Source organism: Alligator mississippiensis, chromosome 6 (assembly GCF_030867095.1).
Source record: "Alligator mississippiensis isolate rAllMis1 chromosome 6, rAllMis1, whole genome shotgun sequence".
In the NCBI taxonomy this organism is placed as follows: domain Eukaryota; kingdom Metazoa; phylum Chordata; order Crocodylia; family Alligatoridae; genus Alligator; species Alligator mississippiensis.
Genome location: NC_081829.1, coordinates 91225905 through 91248029, shown reverse-complemented (window position 1 = coordinate 91248029; position 22125 = coordinate 91225905). Strand labels below are relative to the sequence as shown.

Below are 22125 nucleotides of genomic sequence, written 5' to 3'. Positions count from 1 at the left end.
GCCATTCTCTGCTTTTCTTTTTGTCAAGGAGAAGTTCCCAGGGCTTCCTACTGCAGTCTCCCAGAGCCAGCTAACAGCTAAAGAGGGCAGACATCCTTTCAGAGAGTTCATCATCTTTTATAACTTAAAGCATATATGCTTAAGGTGGCGTATCTCTTATTTAATATCCTTTGTTAATGACTTACTAGGAAACAGACAGCTCTGAACAGGTGTCTTTTAATCCTTTGATACTGAAATGGATAGTTCTGGGAGCTTTGGCAAAGGACTTCTTTGAAAGGAGTGATTCTTATTAGGTGAAGTGTGCAGATATTCTTGGGAACCCACCATGACTAGGAGATCCAATGTTTGAGTGTGTGGTATGCTGACTAGGGCTGTGTGAAATGTTGGGTGCTGATTCGATTCGGAGAAGATTCAGCGTGCTTTCGCTGCCGAATCTCCAAATCTGAATCAAATCAGGAGACCAATAAAAAGGTCCGAATTGATTTGAAGCTCTTCAGATTGATTCGGAAAAGATTCAGAAAGCTTTGGAGATTCAGACAGTACCTACTCGCCTCTACAGGGAGCTGGACCCAAACTCCGTGCTGGTAAGTAGGGGGTGGAGGTTGGAGGATGGGGGAGGGGACCATGGGGGGACCCCCACCAGGCCCTATCCCCTGCCCACTCTCCTAGCCCTGTCAATGGCCGCCCTGCCCAGCCCCAGTGTTGGCTCATTTAAAAAAAAAAAAAAAAAAGCCCCATGCTCACCAGCTGCTGCAGCTGCTGCCAGGGCCACTGGGGGCTCATGGCAAAGCCCCCCCATGCAGCATGGGATAGTAGGGGGGAGCACAGATTGTCCCTGTGTCTGGCAGCAGCTGGTGAGTGCCGTGCTTCTTCTTTTTTTTTTTTTTTAAGGAGCCAGGAGGCTGGAGCTGGGCAGGGCAGCCATTGGTAGGGCTGGAACAGCGGGCGGGGGATGGGGCCTGCTTGATTCGGAGATTCAGCCAAATTAATTTGGGACGGTGATTCGAATCGGCAGATTGAATCGCTGTCCTCCAAACTGGCCGAATCTGAAGCGAATACTAGCCACTTCGCACAGGCCTAATGCTGACCATGTGGTTAGCAGTTGGAAGCAACTGAAACACCAGTGACAGTATTGAATCCATCTTACCTCTAAAATATGTTTACTTTGACGATGCTGCAGAAAGGAGGTTATTTGCATTAATAAAGTGGGCCATTAGACGATGTAATTTGCAGTAACTCAGTTTATAGTAAAGAAATGATGTCATTATTTTTATTTGTTATAATATATATTTGCTTCAATATACTAGATGCAGTCTGAATAAAACAGGGGAGTTCCTGTTCCAAAGAGCTTGCATCTTGCAGGCCTAGAACATAGTGCCAGAGCAGGCACCCCCCACCTGCACGTGGCACATCCTTGCTCCTGCATAGCACCAGTGGTACCTGTGTGGCTGGCTGCCTGCTGCACCATGCTGTTCCACCTGCCAACCGGACTCCAGACTGGGACTTTTGACCAACTGGTTAGGACTGGCTTGCAGAAACTGGGTCTGTCCTAGCCAAACTGAGACATATGGTATCCTATTTTGAAGCTTATCAGGAAATAACTTGCTTTTTAGGTCCTTGTTAAAAGCTAACCCATGTATAAACCATAAAACTTAACACCATTTGTTTTAGGAACTCTTCATTTTCAACGCAGCTCTCCTGTGGTGAGCACATGTAAATTAGTATAAAATTGTAATCACCAGATGCATAAAGCATGTGTAGCAATAGCTTGTGGCATAATGGTTTCTGTGATCTGACTTTAGTTTTCTGTATGTGGTGTTCATGCATGCATCCATGCAAAATAATGAAATGTTGATCTGAGTGATAAAAGTAGAATTTTAATATAATTATTTATGCTCTATTGCCCACTGATTCCCATTTAATCTCTATCTAACCACCTTAACTGACTGAATAGAGAGCTATCTATTAGATTATTCATCAGCAGGAACATGACAGTGAGCAATGTAGAATGTATAGTAAGTAATTCACAAATGAGAAATGTGTAAGGTAGAGCTAAATTACTTTCATCAAAACTCTTTTGATTTTATTTAACAATGGATGTTTGCAATATTGTGGAAATGCCTAAAGATCTTGAATGGGTGCTTTATATACATGTCAAGATAAATTTATTAATCGGGATATCGCATAGCAGATTGATTACACAGGGAAACTTTTTTTGTATGTGGTTTTAATTTCTGACAGGTAAAAGCACAGTTTTATACCTGACATTAAAAAAATGTTGATAGTATCAAAGATGCATTTGTCTGGAGTAGAAAAACATTTATCTTTAGGTTTACACAGCAATTGACTTTTCACAGACCATTTGTCTAATGTATATGGGGAAGGTAAATACACTTTTTTTTTTTAAGATGCTACAAATTACAATATGAAAGTAGAGATGACTGCTCTAGTGATGGATATCAAGGTCATACACTGTTATTTTAATAAGAATTTGCAAGTAAATGTAGGTTTTCCTTCTTCTTTCTTCATAGGTTCTTATGAATGATGATGTGCATCTGATCAGATATTTGGAATATTTTTTTTCAGCATCCCTACAATCCACTTTTCATGTGGGTAATGGAACTTAATGGTGATATCTCTTTCCTGCCTCCCTCTCCCTGCCAATCCTCCAGATCTGATATGAATTGCCAATACGTGTCATGGAGTTGGTCTTCGGTGACCACCCCTGAAAAAGGCTCTGTCTGCTTGTCTGCCTCAAACTGCAGAGGTGACACTGGATTTTGGTGTTCCTTGACTTTCATTTATCATCTGAAATGTGAGAATTCTTGTCTTTGAGCGGAGTGACAGATTAGGAATGGCTTCCCCAGACTGGAATGTGGCTATTGCTTTATTTGTCCCATGAAAAGGGCAGTTCCTTTCCTGTAAGTGGTCAAGACTGATTCGCAGACTGTTTTCAGCTTCTAATTAATTTAGCAAAAATTTAGCACTCTTAAACAGGCTGGAAAGGGATTGCTACTGAGAGAGCATGCAGAGACCAAACATTGGCATACATAATAAGATCCACATAAGATCCCAATTAAATCAATGCACAAAGCGTAGATACTACATCTGCAACCATAAATTAATTCAGAACAGAACAGCAATTGTTCTTGACAGAAATTCAGAGCTGTTCTAAATGGCCAGCATGGTTAGTCTACAGTGTATTAGAAGAGATGATGCATTAATTTCTTTAGGAAGTAATTTTTACTTCAAACCTATACCTGCACCTTCATGGACAGGCTCTTTGTGAAAATGTAAGACATCTTGCTTATGACAGAAATACATTGTAGGAGGATCCACTTTCATTTCGTACATCAGGTGGAGAGGCATCGCCCACTAGTACATCTAAAGTGCTATTATCCTGGAAGATTTCATTGCTCTTCTCCATGCTTCTCTATTGCTTCTTGTACCCCGTTCCTTTAGGACCTCCCCCCCATTCTTGCAGTGGTATGATACGATATAGACTTCTGGAAAACTCAGCCATATCATCCTCTTCCACAGAAAAACTCTGGGGATGGGTTGATACAACCATCTTCACAAACTGTTAAATGTTAGGGCCAGAAGGGATCATTTTAATAATCTAGTCTTACCTCCTGTATAATATAGAAGGCAGGGCAGTATGGCACCTTATACTCACTTGTTCAGAGAGTAATTTCTCTTCTTTCTGAAAGTTTGCTTCTTGTGTTCAGTTTTAATTCGCTGGCATTCAGCTTCTAGATTTGTTTGCCACATTAAAAAAGCCTTCTAGTATCAGGTATTGTGTGTCTTATAATTATTGATTTGCTCTGTGGCTGACACATCTATTAATTATTATTTCTAAGTTTGTCTTTAAATGAGTTATACAACATTTTGCCTTCTTGCCACAAGTTAGTGGATCAGTTTAATTGACAGACATAGAAGGGAACCATTGTGGAAACTTTCTCAATTCTTTATAGCATAGGTTTTTAATATATTCCTGCTTGCTTAGAAAAGGTTAGGCTATATATGCAAGTGCTGACTTGCAGATCAAAATGACATTAGTTAATCCTCTGCTGCCATGCTATGTGTATCATTTAGAAAGCTGTAATAAAAAGTCTGCTCTGTGGGGCTTCATAATATTTGAAAGGTAAAAGGTGCAAGGAAGTTTCTGTATAATGTGAAAAAAAATACTACAGCTTGGTCAAACAGCATGTTATAGAACAATTTCTTCATCTTTCCATTTTTTACACTCATTATTTCAAAGCAATGACAGGTTGTTTATTTTTTATAGCAAAGAGAAATGGCTTCATCAAAGGTTATCTAATCTTCCCAAGGAAAGTGTTTATCAACAAATCATCAGCCTGGGTGAAAGGGAAATTGTTTGCAATTTACCAGTGCCAGAGGGCTGGCTGTAATTGAAACAACTCTTGCAAGTCACTTTCCTTGCATTATTAAAGCTAAGAGGGAGAGGTTGGCCTTGAGTGTAAATGAATGCTGATGACTTTTTACATGGTGTACAATAAAATAAAGTTATTGCAGTTTTCTGTATAAGTAAACAGCATCAACAAATGTATAGTATAACAGTAGTATTTGGGTTTTTTTGTTTTTTTTTTTAAATTGTATCTTAATATAATATTTATTCCCACATAGTTACCAGTTTTAATGGTGGTCAACAAGCACATATCCAAATGTAGGTCCTGATTCTGCAGTCAGTGTCATGCGGGTGCAAGTTTCCCGCTGGTTTGAAAGTGGAGACAGATTTAAGTTTCAGTAAGGGTCTGCTTTGGAGCAAGGGCCCACCCGTCCTGGCTCAGTTTCAAATCAGTGCTATAGCATTAGGCTGTTAAATTACACATTCCTTTCAAGAAGACCGCTCTCCAAATAACTGAACGAATGACCTGCATAATTGAATCGGTAACTGAATTCTGTGGGTAAAGCAACCAAAACCAATAATTTCTTTTTACTGTGTTTAAACGCATTGAACATTCAAGGAAAGTGTATGTTTTGGTTTATTATAAATAAGTTGGAGTTAGCATAAACAACCATTCTGTTAAAAATTGTTAATGAAAGATACATTTCGTTTTTATCCAAGATATTCATCTTTTTAATCCATGTATTGTCGCTTTTTTGGGTGGGATGGAAAAATAAGCAAACGCAAGAACTCCCCCCCCCCCCCCCCCCTTTCCAGTTCCTCAAACAAAATAAGCAAACCTACTCAAACAGTTTTGTTGTTAATGTAGATTGATTCTTGCTGGTACAATGTCAAATTACAACTTCGGTTTAATTTGGAAATATTTAACCTGTTTTAGACTTGAAGGGTACTTATTCAGATCAAATACATGGTTAATTGAGTCTGACTGCAGGATCAAAGATCAGCTGCAAAATACAAAAAACACGTACTCTGCACAAAACTGGCCATATTTCTTTATTTTTCATAGGGGGTGGGGGAAGGCACACAATAGAGGCTCCCATTTCATGTGTCCACATCACTTTTCTGTATTCATGCAATTTCTAGATTTAAGAGTATGTTACATTCCTTCCCAAAAGTTTTATAGGATGTTACGAACAGCATGCAGAAATATTTAAATGTTGTACTCCTTCAGTGGTGAAGTTTTTAATTTTCCTTTTGTTTAAACATTCTGTTTGTGAAACATTTTTAGTTAAAAACAAAACAAAAAACAAACAAAAAACCCCCCAAAATGAAACATTTACCAAAACAACCCCCTTCCCAAAAAACTCTTGAACTCTTTAGGAGTTTTGTCATTGTATTTATCAATATTGTATATGCTGTGTGCAGTTTGTACTTGATTAAGGAGAAACTGTCATTGTGAAAACAAATACATTTGAATATGTACTTTCTTATTGGTAAAACTGGCTTATTTTTTTAAATATTTAAGTGTTTATAAGCATTTATAACCTCATTTATTTCCACTACATCTGCTGCTTATTTACCTTTTACAATATGCTCAAACTGGACATAGAAAATGATATAGTTTCAATTTTTTTTTCTTAGTAACTTATCATTTTCAGGATCAATTATCTTGACACAGTGGTGTAACATTTGGACATCAATTATTTCAAAGAAACATTAATTCATCTTGGAGATTCACTTTACTTTAAAATCTATTTATCCTTTCAGAATTTAAAACAAGGAACTTCTGTTCTAGCTTTTCCTTTGAGTAGTACTTTTGGAACCCAAGTTTTTGACCAAATTTCAATTCAGTATATATAGAGTTGCTTTTAAATGCATTGTCTCCCAAATGCACTTTTGTTAGCTGGCCAAAACCTACTATAATGTCCTCTCCAGGCTTGCCAGTCAGTTGATTGAAATCATTGTCTTTCATGTGCTCCCCACCCTCTATCCTTCCCCACCAGAAAAAAAGCAGCTATTAGTTGCAAAGGAAATACCAAGAATGGTAGTTTTTTAAAATGATAACAATTATGATCCATGTTACACGACAGATTTGTGTGTGTCTGTTGACAAAGGCAACAAAACAGGAGAACATAAGAAATGCCATGCTGGGTTAGACCCAGTGGTTCCCCTAGCCCAGTATCCTGTTTCTGACAGTAGCAGGTTATAGATGCCTTAGAGGGAAGAATATATGAACTGGCATGTCTATCATCCCTCTCATATACCCCCTGAAAAAGATATGACACCTGAGATTCCTAGATTTGAGTACTAGCCAGACTAAGGACTGTTCAGACAAGATCTGCTATTGGTGCTTTATTTGATCAATGAATATACTTAGGAATTCATAAGGTTTTGTATAACCAAAGGGTGTGTATAGGCGTGCTCTGGGAGATGTGTGTTGGGGGTGGCGCTTTAATTAGAGTGGTTCTGAGAGATGCTGTAATTAAAGTGCTCAGAGTATCATGTGTATTAGCATTCCCATACTGAAAAATGGTGGCAGGGGCACTTTAACTAAAGCTTGTTGAACGAGCTTTAGTTAAAATGCCCCTGCCACAATTTTTCAGTGTGGGACGCTGATGCATGTGATGCTGGAGTGCGGTAATTACCATGCTCCAGCAGACTCGATTAATCAAGTCTACTCCAATGCATTTTAACTATAGTGTGTTGGAGCAGCCTCTTAGCATGTGTATAGGTGCCCAGAAAGTTTGGCGGCAATATTCCTTGATTCTATACTGGTTCCCATGGAATTAATGGCAGAAGTCTATTTGGCTTCATTTTATAGCAAGTTTGGATCTACTGTAAAAATTTTGTGACTTAGTAGGTGTTAGTCCTATGATTATAAGACTGGCCAAGCCACACTGCAAAATTAGGGATTTAATTTTCTCAACCACTATTCTCAAATGAAGGCTATTCTGTGCAATTGAATTAAATATTAAAAAATGTGTAAATGTTAATCAAGCTTAAAAATAAAAATAAGTTAAATGTATAACACTGCATATGTATTTAACTCTTTATATATTGCCCATTGTTTTGCCCATAATTTAAAAAATTAACCAGTTCTGATGATAAAACTGTTTCTGCTTCACTGGGCACTTTGCTGGTTATAGTTGTTGCCTTTCTACAAAAATGGTTGTTTCTAGCAGCTCTAGAATCTTTTATTATTTTTCAGACTGAGGGTGGTTATTTGAACGGAGTGTCTGAAAACCTCTTGCTTTGTCTTTTGAATGCATTTTATGCTAACAGATAACATGGGGAGTCAAGGTCATAGCTTGTGCATTCACTCTGCAAAGAAGCTAGTTTTGGTAATTACTACTGTCAGTTACCTATGGTCCCTTAGTTGACTAAAGGGAATTCTTACTCATAAGTCAGCTGAATAAAATGTATATTTTTCCCCAGTCTGACACCTTGTATTTTCAGTGCTCGTTCTCTTGCGCGCGCGCACTCTCTCTCTCTCTCTCTCTCTCTCTCTGTATATAGGAAGAAAGATAGAATACCTCTTAGTAGCTTTTTAAATGCATTTGACAGTATCTCAAAGTAAGTTTTCATGGCACTGTTGATTTCTTTTTAATGACAAGAGGCTGCCAAAAAAATAAATGGAAAGGCCCCATCACCAGCGCTTGCCAACAAAACCAATGGTTTTTGCAGTGTCTGAAAGGCTAACAAATGCAGCCTATATCAGAGTGGGCAGGTTGGGAAGTGAATTTTGAAGTTGAGAGCCTCCACTGAGACCTTAGCAGGACCTGCCTCCCTTTCATATAATAATGTTGCTGTTTCCTGAGCTGTAGTCTTCACTTTAGTTCCAGTAGTTTCTGTATTGAAATCTGGAATGAGACATTTCCAGTGATGAGGTGACAGAGTAGTAGTTAAACGTATGATTCTTAAGTTTAACTATTAAAAATGGTAAAAATGGCAGCCTAGGCTTTTTATACATGTACATACAGAAACAACTTCACAGGTGGTTTTTAAGGGTGATTATAATTTGGATTCTTGTGCACTTAGACTGCTGGTGGGGAAAATTGAGTTGGCTTCCCCATTTTCTCCATCAGCTTGAGATTTTTGCAGACCTAGTTTTACTTTTTCTTTTAATTTGTAAAGGGATCTGTTTATTTTAAGCTGTAACTTCCACAATTTTAAGTTTTAGATTGACATATTTTGAGTTAATCAAGAAAGAATCTGTATGCTAATCGATATGCTGCTATACTTGAAGAACTGTTTATAATTAGTTACAATACTTTTTTTTTCCTATTTTAGGTTGACAGAACCCTCTGGATACTTAACAGATGGCCCAATAAACTATAAATATAAAACTAAATGCACATGGTTAATTGAAGGCTAGTAAGTATACATTTCAAGTTGATCAAACTATCTGATGCATGGTTGCTAACATACTCCTCTGATTCGGGGATCTGCAGAAAACCTTGTATCTAAAGTACCTAGATGCTAAGCATCCAGGTAAATTTCTTGGTTTGAACATTTTAAAGGTAATTGTTAATTTAAAAAACTTAGTCTTTTTTTTTTCAAAAGTGCTCAAAGTTGGCACGCTACTTCCACTGACCTCAAATGACAAAAATTAGATGAAAGTTAGAATTAAGCCAGTGCTACATTTTGAAAATAAATGTCTGGTTTACTATTTGATTACTTACACAAGTTGTTTGTAGTTGCAGAAACCTGTCACTTTAGAATATTAACATTATTTTCAGTGGCATATCAAAAGTAGTTTTGGAACATACCATAAGGCCAAATTAATGTTGTTGGTAATAGTGTTGTAGTGGTGGTGAAACCATGATGGTCCAGGGAATAGGCAAGAAGCAGGGTTTGCTTGGTAATGTCTTTTTATGGTTGGGAGAGTTGTTAGACAAGCCTTGGGTATGAAATGCTGAAGAAGGTCTTATTTTATTTTAAAACCATACTACTGTGTCTTGTACTTAGGGCAGTCTCTTAAGCATCTTTATCTGTTCTTCAACCACAGGGAATATAGGTCTGTTTTGTCCTTTAGTGCAAACTGCATAGAGCCATGTACTATTTCTGCATTCGCTTCAATGTAATATATGAATTACCATGATAAATGGGGAAGCTGCAGTGCTATTAACTTGAGTAAACAATGGGAAGCTCTCCTCCCTGTAATACTTGACAGGAACTACTTATGTGGAATGCCAACATTTCAATAAATGCATTTTAAGCCCCCAAACCTCTGCAATGCCAGATGGAAGATAAAAAAGCCCACAAAGGAGTTTGATAACTTTGCCATATGGGAAAAAATCCCCCTTCAGAACTTACAAGCTGGCAGTCAAGAACCAGTCAGTCAATCCGTCAGAATCTTTCCTCCCACTAATGGCAGCAAGAGTGGGTTGGAAAAGACTACAGTGCCCTAATACATCAGGTCCTGAATTATATTCCTATTGACATCATTATACAGATTCAACTTTTTATATTACAAGGTGCAGTGTTGCTGGTAGTCTTAGAGTTTCTAAAGAATTTCCTTTTAAGCCTAACACTTGCCTTGAATAACTGACTCTTGAAACAATGAATGCTAAAGGATACGTGCTAAACCTTTTTTACTTGATAGCACTTGAGTTCTAGCATTGCAAGAGTATATGTGTATCATGCATGCATACATAGCTAGAACTCCAAGTGCTCTATATATGTGTGCGTACGTTACAGCTAGTGCATGAAAAAAAGAAACCGGAGTTCTGCAAAGAGTGGGGAGCATAAACGGTGAAAAGCGACACATCTTTGTAATTCATGTATATGTGCGCTATTGGTAGTTTTCTTTCCTTTGTTTATTTTATATATTTATATGTAAGATGTGTTGCTTCTCACCATTTATGCTCCCCACTGTTTGCAGAACTGTAGTTCCTTTTTTTCATGCATTAGCTGCAATTTTTGTATATTGAAATTATTTGTGAATTTTTGTATTTGGAAAAAGTCAACAAAAGCTGATTACAACTGGTATATAGTAAAAGCCGTGTTATCCAGCACCTTAGAAACTGGCATGCTCCATTAACTGGCATGCCAGTTGATGCGGGAAAAGCAAAACTGGAAGTGCCCACTGTGGCACCTCCGGTTTTGCTGAGCCCCTGTGGCCCGGGGCAGAGCAGCCTGTACAGGCCTCCCCTTCCTGTCCCTCAGCACACTGACGTGGCGGGAGGGGCAGCGGTGCCCCAGAAGCGACGGGAGGGGCAGCGACCCGAACAGGCAAAGATGTCTGTTCAGGCCTCATGAGTAACCGGCATATTTGGTTATCTGGCACCCTGCATTTCCCATGAGTGCCAGATAACAGAACTTTTGCTGTAGTTAGTAAAATAATGAATTGGAACTCTTTTCATTATAGAACTTTATAATTTTTTTAATCAAAGCTTAAATTTGGGGTTTTAAAATTGACATGGTCTCTTTCAAAACTATTGTGAAGATAATAGTAATACCCATTGTTAATTTAGTAATTATTAGCCTTGCGTTGTGGGTTAAAATTAGAGGTGCAGCAATATATTTGTCCTATATTGGATCAGCACTGATATAAAGAAAACTGATTGCATCGGAAACTGGCTTTTTTTTTTTTTGCCTGATGTGGCCAATAATGTGACCGATAAATGCCTCATGCATGCATGCAGCTGTAGGCGGCAAGGAGCACAGCCTGGTACCTTGGAGAGCTGCATCCAGCTGCTAAGTCTGCTGTGGTGGAAGGGAAGGGGCACAAGGAGGGGTAGGTCAAGGACCCTGCAGCGAGGGAGGGAGTGGGCCTGGGGCCTGCCCTGAGTGCAGCCCCGGTCCAGCCCCCTGCCAGGAAGAGCCTGGCACAGCCCTAGCCCGTAGCGGCAGTCTGCCCTGCCCTGCACAGATATGGGGGGCACCTCCCATATCCTCCTGGGGTGTGCACAGCAGTGGGAGCTCCCCCTCTTACCCGCCTTTCCCCCCCCCCCACCCCCCGGATGAGCTGCGGCTCTGTCCCGTGCCCTGCCCCGCACTGGCTGAGCAGTGCCTGTCCCAGCCCCACTCTCTCCCTCATCGCGGGGACCTCATTTTGTGCCCCCCCCCCATGCCCCTTCCCCCTCTCCTTCCACCACAGTGGTCTTACCAGCTGGACAGTGCTCTTCAAGCTGCTGGGCTGTGTATCAGAAATTGGATTGGTATCGGCCAATATGTCTCCTTAAAATTTAGCTATCAGTATCAGGCCCCCAAATCTCTATCATTGCACCCCTACTTAAAATCCTTTATGATAACAAATTCAATAATTGCTTAATTTAAATATAGTTATACACAAAGTACTATCTATGTCTGTTATGTGTATGTATATGAATGTTAGAATTTAATGTTCTAATATGGCTAATGTTATGGCTACTTTTGATGTTATAAGTTTGAGTTCATGCTTTTGCTAAATAATATTTTCTCTTCTCTTTCAGTCCTAATGCAATACTTAGATTAAGATTTAATCATTTTGCCACAGAATGTAGTTGGGACCATATGTATGTTTATGATGGCGATTCAATATATGCACCTTTAATAGCAGTATTTAGGTAAGTATTTTTAATTAATAGTTCTTTATTGTTACTAGTAAGACAGAATTTTTTAATTTGAGGAAAATAATAGCACTAGTGGTTTGATTGTGCTACTGGTAGTTTTCTTTCCTTTGTTTATAATAGAAGATAGACAACATATTGCTGGTACTAATGCAACATAATAATTTTGCTTTTGGCTCAAGGGTAGTAGTATTAAGTCCTTTACTGGGCTCGTCCTAAATACCGACTTTTTAGTGAAGCAGCAAAGCTGATAGCAGTGCTAGCTATACTAATACAAGAGTCTTTCTATAGAACAGAGACATTGCACTACTTAAGAATAGTCATTAAGCTATTTACAGGTTGGCAGCTTGAAGTTACTTACTGAGGGCCTCTCCTTTTGAAGTTAACCAGAGTTACCAACTGGATAAGATCTTCTTTTTGTCCATTAGAATGGAAAACATGATGGCAAATGATTAAGCATCATTAGGTAGTACTAATAGTTTTCTCCTTATCGAAGGTGAAAAGAATCGAAGGTGAAAGAATTGATAATTGTGGGGAACACAGATGATCTTGATTGCTCTAATTTTATCTCAGGTCACAGGAATTATTATGCAACTGGATCAGCTCTGAGCTAGTTACTTGTTTCATGTTTATAGAGTGCTGATAATTGTAGTGTGCAGTCTTCTCTAGGGCTAGGGCCAGAAGTTGCACATAAACTGGTACAAGTGATAAGAAACCAGTTTAAATCTGTAGCACGACAGAAGTTCAGTGCACATAAACCACTTTCAAAATGGCTGAAACTGGTTTAAGATAAACCTGAATGGATATAGTATCAGGCTTAACTGATTTAGGTGAAATTGGTTTATTGAACTTCTGTCCCAGATCCCATCCAGATTCTAGTTAACTCACAGTCCCTCAGCATCCCAAGGCACTTTGCACCTCCCCTGCAAACTTTTTCCCTGGCAGGGTGGGAGGATCTGCAAAGCAGAGAGGCGTACTATAGAAACACTCCCGGCTTCTCTCCTGGGCTACTGCAGGCACATGGCTGCATTTCTGGAATCGGAAGTGAATGTCCGTTCACTTGCTTATCAGTTCGGGCTGTGCAGTTTAGAGTAACCTGTGAAGGTTGAATCAATTCAGTCTCAGGCTTTTTGACTCTTTGCATTTAGCCTAGGTAACTTGCAAGGCAAAGCAGAAGATCATGGGCTGAAAAGTTTCTGACATACATCAATATTTCAGTACTATTGAAAGCTTTTTCTCTAGTATTTTCTAGAAATGTGTTGAAAATAATTAAAAGAGAATCTTCATATAACAAAGAAAGTCCATAGGAGTTTAGATACCTAGAACAATGATCTGGCATTTAAGCCAGATTGTATTTATTGAGAAAAGAAATACGTTAATCATGCTGTTGTAATGTACACAAATATATTTGCTCTGCTTATGGATCTGATCCTGCAACTATTAGGCGTTCTTTGCAGTCTTGCAATCATAATTCCTTAGATCACTGGAGAAAGGAGATCAATAAATTCTGTAATGTTGTTTAGGTGAAGTATAGAAATGTGACTTCTGGCTGAACTCTCTACAAGTTCACCAAGTCCGTAGGGGCTGTGAACACATTACAACTTTCTGACATAGGTTGCATCTCTCTAAAATAAAATAGTATAATAAGTGAGTACTAAGATTGAAATGGAGTTTATTGAAATATTGTATTTAGCGTATTTAATGTATCTGAAATGAACAGGAATATGGTCCTGCGTGACACTGTTCTGATTTGTTTTGCCCACAGTTGAATTAAATGTCTGACTTTTTTCTAAGCTGGTATCAAGTAAATAGTTCTCAGTACAAAGGGAGTTTGTTTGGTTTTTTAGTAGAGTGCACATGCAGAAACAAAACCTCAATCCTACTTACTCCAAGACACCCAGGGGTAAATGTCAAAGAAACAAAGATCATACATTCATTTAGTCAGAAATGTAAAAGTAAGCATCTTATCATATAAGTAAATAAATATAGCAATATCATCAGCAATATGAAAACAAATTTTCTTACTTGACATCTGTGCCCTACTTATGTTTAAAAAAGAAAGAAAGAAAGTAAAATGTTTGTATGTAAATCACTCTTTTAGCCTTGTGACATTGTGTTGCTTCATACTGTAGCTGTCAAGTAATGAGCAAATAGGATAAACAAGTAATAGTGTGGCCTGAGTTATTTGGTTTTCAACTTTCAGTAGAAGTTAACTAAAATAGATTTCCACCACTTTAAAGTTGACACGAAGGGAGAGATGGAAAACAGGACTTTAAGCTGAACTTTTGTTAAATTTCCCATTTAAAAAAATGTGGGTACATGTTCAAATGATCTTTATTGGCTAGTTCCTATCTTTCTATAAACTCTAAGTGAAACTTTACAAAGAGAATTACAATTTCACTTATGATTGTATTTTTTGTTCTTCATGACTGGCCACAGAATTTATTTGGCGGTTTAGAGCTGTTTTCATGCACTGGTTGTCACATTAGATTTACAGGGCAGATACTAAAATATGTCTTATCCTGTGGTTAGACCTGGGGGTTTGAAATCCCAATCCCTTGAATTCAGGGTAGTTCAGCATTAACTTCTAAGGAGGTAGGATATATTCCCAAGGTTATCTAAAATGAACAGCTTAAGATCACAGGCTGTTTGGGACAGGAGCATTCTTTAACCTCTTATATAGGTTCATTATTTAACCTCTTACCAAAACACTTTTAGGCTGCTGTCTAGCCCCTTCTATTATCTTGGCTCCCTGGTACCTTTTTTATAGTTCCCCCTGATAATTACCCACTGACAGGTAGTTTTCCTTTTATACACATGGTTGGTTGCCTTTCACAAGCACGACTTTTAGTTTACCTTGAAAGGGTAGGAGATGGGTATGCTATAGACAGGCGAGGCGAGAGAGGGTGAATAAAGGTTTTACAGGTATTTTTCTGTTTGTTCATTCTTTTTAATCACTTCCCTCAGTATATTTTCTAGTTCTGGTTCAAAGGTCTATTATTTATAGTCTTTAATATTAAGCAGTTCCTAGAGTTTTTCTAATTTGTGGTTATGTTTTATTATTATTTTTATTTTGTTATACATTATATATTTAAAATTTCCTTTGGGGTTTTCCTAAAGTTTTAATTTATTTTACATTTGCCATGTGGTTACCCACATGATTTATGTGTAGGATGCTTTTTCTCTGCTTCAGTGCAGTTATGTATTGATTTGCCCGTCTCTAATGTCTGTTTAATGGAAAACATCCTTTTGAATGTTTTTTAAAGCATAGCTGCTTTTTCTCTAGAAACTTTAATTTTTCCATGAAGTTTAGTTTAAAATCATTTTCTCTAGGTATAGCTAATTATTTTAGAAGAAATGGGGAAAATTTCCAAAGTGACAAATGTCATTTAGATATTCTGCTCCCACTGAGAGCAAATGAGTTGACTGCTCGATTTGTTTGAAGCTCAGGGGTAGATTTTCCATCTGTGTGCATTAATACTTGGCTCACAACAGTCTATTGACAGCTCGTGCACATGTATAATCAATTTCTGGGGAACTTTTTAGTGTTACTGAAAATCTGAGAAATCCCATCCCTCAAGATACAGAAATGTTGGCAGGCTTGAACCTTGCTTCATTCAGTGTTATTCTAAGAAACTTTTCATAAGATTTTCAAAGTATTTTGGGTATGTTATTATTTGAATGCCTGACTTCTTTATACAATCTGTTTTCCAGTGGTCTAATTGTCCCAGAAGTACGTGGAAATGAAACTGTTCCTGAAGTAGTTACTACATCTGGATATGCATTACTACATTTTTTTAGCGATGCTGCTTATAACCTAACTGGTTTTAACATTTTTTACTCGTAAGTATTTTTTTAAAATTAATTACATTATTAAGTATAATTGGGCTGTAATTTCCTTTGGGAGCTCATAGCTGTAGAATATATTTTTCTTTTTGTTGGGTAATAGTATCACTGATGTCAACACAGGGATAGTTAGCTGTGTTCATCTGAAGTCGGACAAAAGGCAAAGTAGAGATGCACCTGACAGACTAAATCGGAGATGCAAAAGCTTTTGTGAGCCAAAGTGATAAAGAAAGTTCTGGCTCATGAAAGCTTTTGCGTCTCTGATTTAGTCTGTCAGGTGCATCTCTGCCCTGCCTTCTGCCTGATGTCAATAAAGTATGCATCCTAATAGGCTTTCAAACTAGGAAGTCAAAAAAGGAGTAAGAGCTACAGAGATTTTTAGAAATGTGGAACAAGCTGAAACACATTTCTGTGTGAAATCTCCTATACCCTTGTTAATGGGGACACTTTAAGGGGAGATTCTCACCTTTGTCCACATTGAATAGTACTTGATCATATGTATGGTCTTACTCAAACCAATGAGACAGATAATGTGAGTTTGGGACTCACAATTTGGCACTTACATTCTTTTGGAAAAATGTAAATAGATTGAGATTTTTCTCACTTTAGATTAGGCTATCTTGTACTCATTGCTGTAACTTTTTCTTAATACTTTTCTGTTTTTCAGTATCTTTTTTGAAGTATGAATGCTAAACTCTACACACTATTTCAGTAAAGGTTTCAACAATGACACATGCATTTGTAATAGCATTTTCAAACTCTCTTCGTGTTTCCTTGTTCGTATATCCAAGAATTGCAGTGCTTTTAGCTATGGTATTTCATAGGGACCTCAAAAGAACCTAGGAAATAGAACAAACTTGAGGTCTGTCTAGAAAAGTATCCAGTATATAGCTAGTTTCAGAGGAAGTATAAGAACCTTGTAGCTAGTAGGTATGGGATAATTGGTCTCCCGTGTCAGATCTCATCCAGTTCTGTAGAAGCTGGCTAAAACTGTGAAGTACTATCCTTTTCAGATTTTTACATTAAGTAATTCTGATAACTTTGAATATCCTTGCAAATGTCCAGTTTGTTCTTCACTGTTGCTACGTTCTTAGCCCTCATTCAGCTCATGTTCATTTGGTTATCGGCTGTATTTTTCTAAGTTGTGGCTTTGGTATTATAGGTCTTCAATATTAGCTGTATTAAAATAAATGTTTGAGGTAAGCCCTATTTACCACACCATCCAGGTGAATTTGGCTAACTGATCTGATCCAGAATTATTTAGTGCTCTGCTAACAACCAGTGTTGATTTTCCATTTTCTGTAATAGAAATTCACACACCAACTGATGAAACTTCCTCAGCCTGACAAAGGGTTTTTGAACCCGAAAGCTTGCTTGCTTAATAACTTTTCTCCAACTTTTTGGGTTGGTCTAATAAAAGATATCAAATTCACCCAAGGAACCTTGTCTGCCTGTTCTAATAAGTCTTCCATTCATTAGTGCCCCAGAAAAATAAAATAAATTATCTTTAGTGACAAATTTTGAGTTAAATTAAACAGAAAAACAACAGTGGAGAATTTCTACTGGTCCTAGGACTCATTTTATTTAGTTGCCTTATAAGACAGCTGTCTAGAAGAATGAAAATTACAATGTCCATTCTCTTGAATAACTATCTATTAGTTTCTGCAGTGTCACAGGAATTAATTTCTTATTTGAGGTTACTAATATTCAAATTGTAATTAAAAGGCATCTGTTTCAACTAATATATATAATACACACACACACACTACTGGTGATAGCATCAGATGGAATATTGTTTCAGAGAAAAGTATGAAACCATCTGGTATTTCAGATGGTATTTCAGCCCTATTCAAAAAAAACAAACACCGTTCCAGTTTGAGTACAAACTTCGTTTTCTTTTGCTTCTTTCATATCAGGATTTCCTTTTCTTTTAAAAATACCATTTGAAAAGTTTTATTGTTGATTTGATCATTATTTTATGATTTGTATTCAGGTTATTATTGTAGTCAGGGCTTGGTTTGGGTTTAGGTGGCTTACCTAGGTTTAGCTGCTTGAAGTAAGACAGGCACAAGCAGCTGTTCTCCACTGCTGGGATTGGCACACGCAGCCTGAAGTAAGTAACTTCAGGGCTGGTGGGTCTGTGGGGAGGAGGATTGGGGGTAGGAACAGCACAGCCCTGGGGTTGGAGGGAGTGGCTGGTCTTGCGAATGCATACAGATGTTTACTAGGCTGGGTTAACTTGGGTTGATCTGAAGTTAGTTCACCTCCCGAGGATTTTCTCTAAGCAGGCATGAATTAATTTGCCTATCACATTTGGCCTCATTGTTACCTCTAACAGTTGGAGCTTAGCCTGGGCCCTGCTACAGTAGGTTTAATGACCTTCTAAAACATTATAATATCACTGGATATTCTTGTTATGCATAAGTGTCCAATCTTGGTTAATTCTTGGTCTTGGCTATTTCCTTTGACTATAAGCTCCGCATATATTGTTTGAAAAAGTATTTTCATTTATTGATTTGAATGTGCTGATTTTTAATGTGTTGAAGTTATGTTGTTGCTGTGATGGTCCAGGAAATATGTAAGGGCAAAGAATTCTTGTGGGTGATATCTTTTATTGCACCGCCTGCATGGTTGGGACAGATGTAGACACACTTTTGGGTATCACAGTACCATCCCTCAGGTCTTCCTTAGGTCTGCGGGATGGGAGTGGAGCAATGGGGAAAGGCTCCCTGGGTCATTCCTTGTTCCCTGTCTGAGGACTAGGTTATGGGAGGGGACTGAAGCGATGAGGTCCTGCCCCGCAAATGGGAATTCCCCTAGACCAGACCAGGAGGGGAGCGTCCAGACTTTCATTCTTGGGACTGACTGGGTCTCAGTCTTGATCTCTTCCATGTTTCCTCTGGGAGAAATTCTTCTGGTAGAAACAATGCCTGTACATCCTACAAAAAGTGGAAACTTGGTCATAGTATTAGGGAGGAGTATAAGAATATTGTATGGACATACAGAGAGAAAATTGGGAAAGCCAAGACACAATTTGAGATGCAGTTGGCAAGGGGTTTAAAAGGCAATAAAAAGGGATTATACATGTCAAAAGTAAGAGGAAGACCAGGAAAAACCATAAGTCATGTATGGAATGCAAGAGGCAATCTGGTTATAGATAATGCAGAGAAGGTTGAAGTATTTAAGGCCATTTTTACTTCAGTCTTCACAGATAGAGGCAGCTATTGGATGTTGAATGTAGTTGGCAGAAAAGATAGGAGAAGAGACATTCAGTCTAGATTGGTGGCAGAACAATTTAGGTATTGCTTAGAGAAGCCAGATGCTTTCCAGTTGCCAAGCTTGGGTGGGATACACTATAGGGCTGAGTCTAGATGTGCAGGCACTTGTGATTTCTAGTACTGCAAAACCTCTTTGCAGCACTACAGACCACATACCTTGCACGTTAAATCATGTGCTATGATCCAAATTTGCAGTGCTGGGGCAAAATTTGCTACTGGGATTTCCTGGTAACAAAAACAACGACAAAACCTCCCGAAGAAACAAGTGGCACAAAGCAGGCCAGAGTCTTGTGCACTGGGACAAACATGGAAATGGGGGAGCAAGCAGCTCCCCTTTCTCCGTGTGCTATGAAGCCCCCACGCTGAGGCACTCTGCACCCCAGCCAGCTGCTCCCTGGCTGGCTGAGGGTGTAGCATGCCTCAAGAGGGGAGCTGGCAGCCCTGGGCTGGCTGCTCCCTGGGGTGTGCTTCTGCGCAGAGACTCTGCAGTGGAGCCCCCATGCTGAGGCATGCGGAGACAGGGAAGCAGCCAGCTTAGGGCTGCCTTCTCTCCTTCGCACACTGTTCCCCAACCAGCCCAGGAGCGGCTGGCTGGGGCTCAGGGTGCTCCGCAGTGTGCGTAGGCTGCCTGCTCTCTTGTGTCCATGTGCTGCTCCCCAGCTGGCTGGGGCACAGGAATTAGAGACCTGTCAGCCTGACCTCAGGTACTGTTCAACTTTTTCTTTAACAATTTGAATGATGGGATTCAACATACACTTAGCAAATTTGTGCATGACATCAAATTGCTTGGTCCTGCAGTCACTATGGAGGGCAGGGCTAGGCTGTTGAATGTCTTGTATAGACGAGAAATATGGTCTGCAGTTGATCAAAACAGACTCAACAAGAAAAAGTGCAAAATCCTGCAGTTGGGCTGGAATAAACTCATGCACAAACACAGACTGAGAAATGACTGGCCAGACTGCAGCAGTGCAGAGAAGGACCTGCGGATTACAGTGGACCCTAAACTGAATATGAGCAACAGTGTGCTCTTGTTGCAAAAAAGCCAACAGCATCTTAGGTTATATTTATGGTAGGGTCACTTTCAAATCATGGGAAATGATTCTTTCATTCTACTTGGCATTTTGAGGCCTCACTTGGAGTACTGTGTCCAGTTTTGGGCTCCATACTTGAAGAAGGATGTGGACAGTTTGGAAAGAATGCAGCACCGGGCAATAAAAATGATCAGTGGCCTGGAGAACAAGACTTATTAGGAAAGGCTGATTGCACACCACCAATTTAAAATGATACAGCCTTAAGTACCACCAGCAAATTCTTATCATGTAAAGTAATTGTAATAAATCTGTTAACATGTACCACTGGCAGGTTGTCTGCAGACCACTGGTGATATGTGTACCACAGATTGGGAACTGCTGAACTAGTTATGCAGCCTGGAGAAGATATGATTGATGAGGGTTTTGATGAACAGTCTTCAGATACCTGAAGGGCAGTTTATAGACAAGATGGAGCTGGGCTTTTTCTGTGGCCATAGGGGACAAGACTAGGAGGAGTGGCCTCAAGCTGCAACAGAGGAAATTTAAACTGGAAATTAGGAGGCACTTCCTGATTTAAGTGGTAGTCAAGCATTGAAACAAGTTACTTAGAGAAATTGTGGAATCTCCATCCCTGGAAATGTTCAAAAGCAAGTTGGACAGATAGTTGTCTGGGATGGTTTACTTGAGAAAGGTCCTGCCTTGATCACAGGGCTGGACTAGATGACTTTGTGAGGTCCCCTTCAGTCCTACTTTTCTATGATATTATGATCCTAGCTGGCAAGCATGTGGGAATCCCCTTCTAATTACCTGGTGGTCATGTGCGCCAAGTTGGAAGAATGTAACAGAATGTAATCTTGAAAGATTTTCTTCTTCTTTTTTTTTGGCACATTTGTTTGAGTTCTGTCACACAAAATAATGCACCCCATCCTTTCAGATTATATAAAAACATACAGCAATTATTGCTTCAATTGATATATTTTCCTCAGTTGTTCTGAAAGCTGTCAATGAACCCTTCTACTCATTTTGGGAGCTAATTGCAATATGACGTAGCATTCTTAGCAACTGTTTCCTCTGTGTGTGTGTTTTTTGTTTTTTTTTAAATAATTCAAGAACATTAGCACATATAATTGTAATGCTATACTGAAATAATCATAACTGAAAGATTTACCAGCTCTTATCTCTGTTTTATGGGTAGAATAGAAATGATTAACATTAGTATATTTTTCCTCCTGTTTCTGACATGGGGAAGAATTTTCAAAGATTGGTTTTGTGCTCGGCAACTGTTTTTTTTCTGTTTTTCAGAGAGATCGTCTATGGCTGCTGCATAGGGATGGTATTAGTCTGTTTTCCCCTGTTGCTCCTTCTGTAAGCTGTGTTTCAGGAGTCAGGAGAGAATTGTCTTCCCACTGCCCACCTTCACATATAATGTGCCTTTGCCCTTTGTTGTGTTTCTGTGTTCAGACACATAAAATTATTTATAGAAACTAACGGCTCTATTTTAGCTGGCATTGCCTTATTAAATCTTTGACGCCAGGGGTGGAGATAGCTTGCTTCATACTATATGCTTGCCTATGCCTTGTAAAGAGAATTTTTCTCCAGCGGGAGAACAGAAAAATAGTGTTGCTGACACTGAGTGAAAGGATATCGTGAAGTCAAGTTGATATTTTGCTACGAAGTTGGGCTTGGAAATTTACACTGGACAGAAATTGCTGTTTTCAGAGTCTACACGGCAGCAAGACACTGGGCTCTTGCTCCTGCAGTCCTTCTTCCCTTTCTGCACCATCCATGCTATCATTCTCAAATTGTTTTCCTAAGATTTACATCACTTTTAAAACTCCTGATTTTGGGGAAGGCAGGCAGGGTATGGAGAGTTACGTTATGCTTTCAATTTTATGACTTGGGCCAGAGGTGTTCAGTGTTAAATGTTTTATAACGGCGGCTTTGCATTATGTTTTTACATTGTATTTTACTCTACAGATCACTATTTATCCAATAACGTGCCAGTAGTGGGATGATGAGAAAATTAAAAAGAATAAAATTAAAAACCT

General features: G+C 38.9%; 1 protein-coding gene across 8 annotated transcripts in view; it reads left to right on the top strand.

Annotated features, from left to right (window-relative positions):
* ATRNL1 (attractin like 1) overlaps positions 1-22125 on the top strand; it is a 1033288-nt gene that overhangs the window by 111744 nt on the left and 899419 nt on the right. For all 8 annotated transcript variants that reach the window (XM_019485923.2, XM_059730100.1, XM_059730101.1 and 5 more), the window contains exons 2-4: positions 8660-8743; positions 11806-11919; positions 15637-15765. In XM_019485923.2, coding sequence (XP_019341468.1) covers positions 8660-8743; positions 11806-11919; positions 15637-15765 — 327 coding nt within the window. The remainder of the gene's footprint in view (positions 1-8659; positions 8744-11805; positions 11920-15636; positions 15766-22125) is intronic.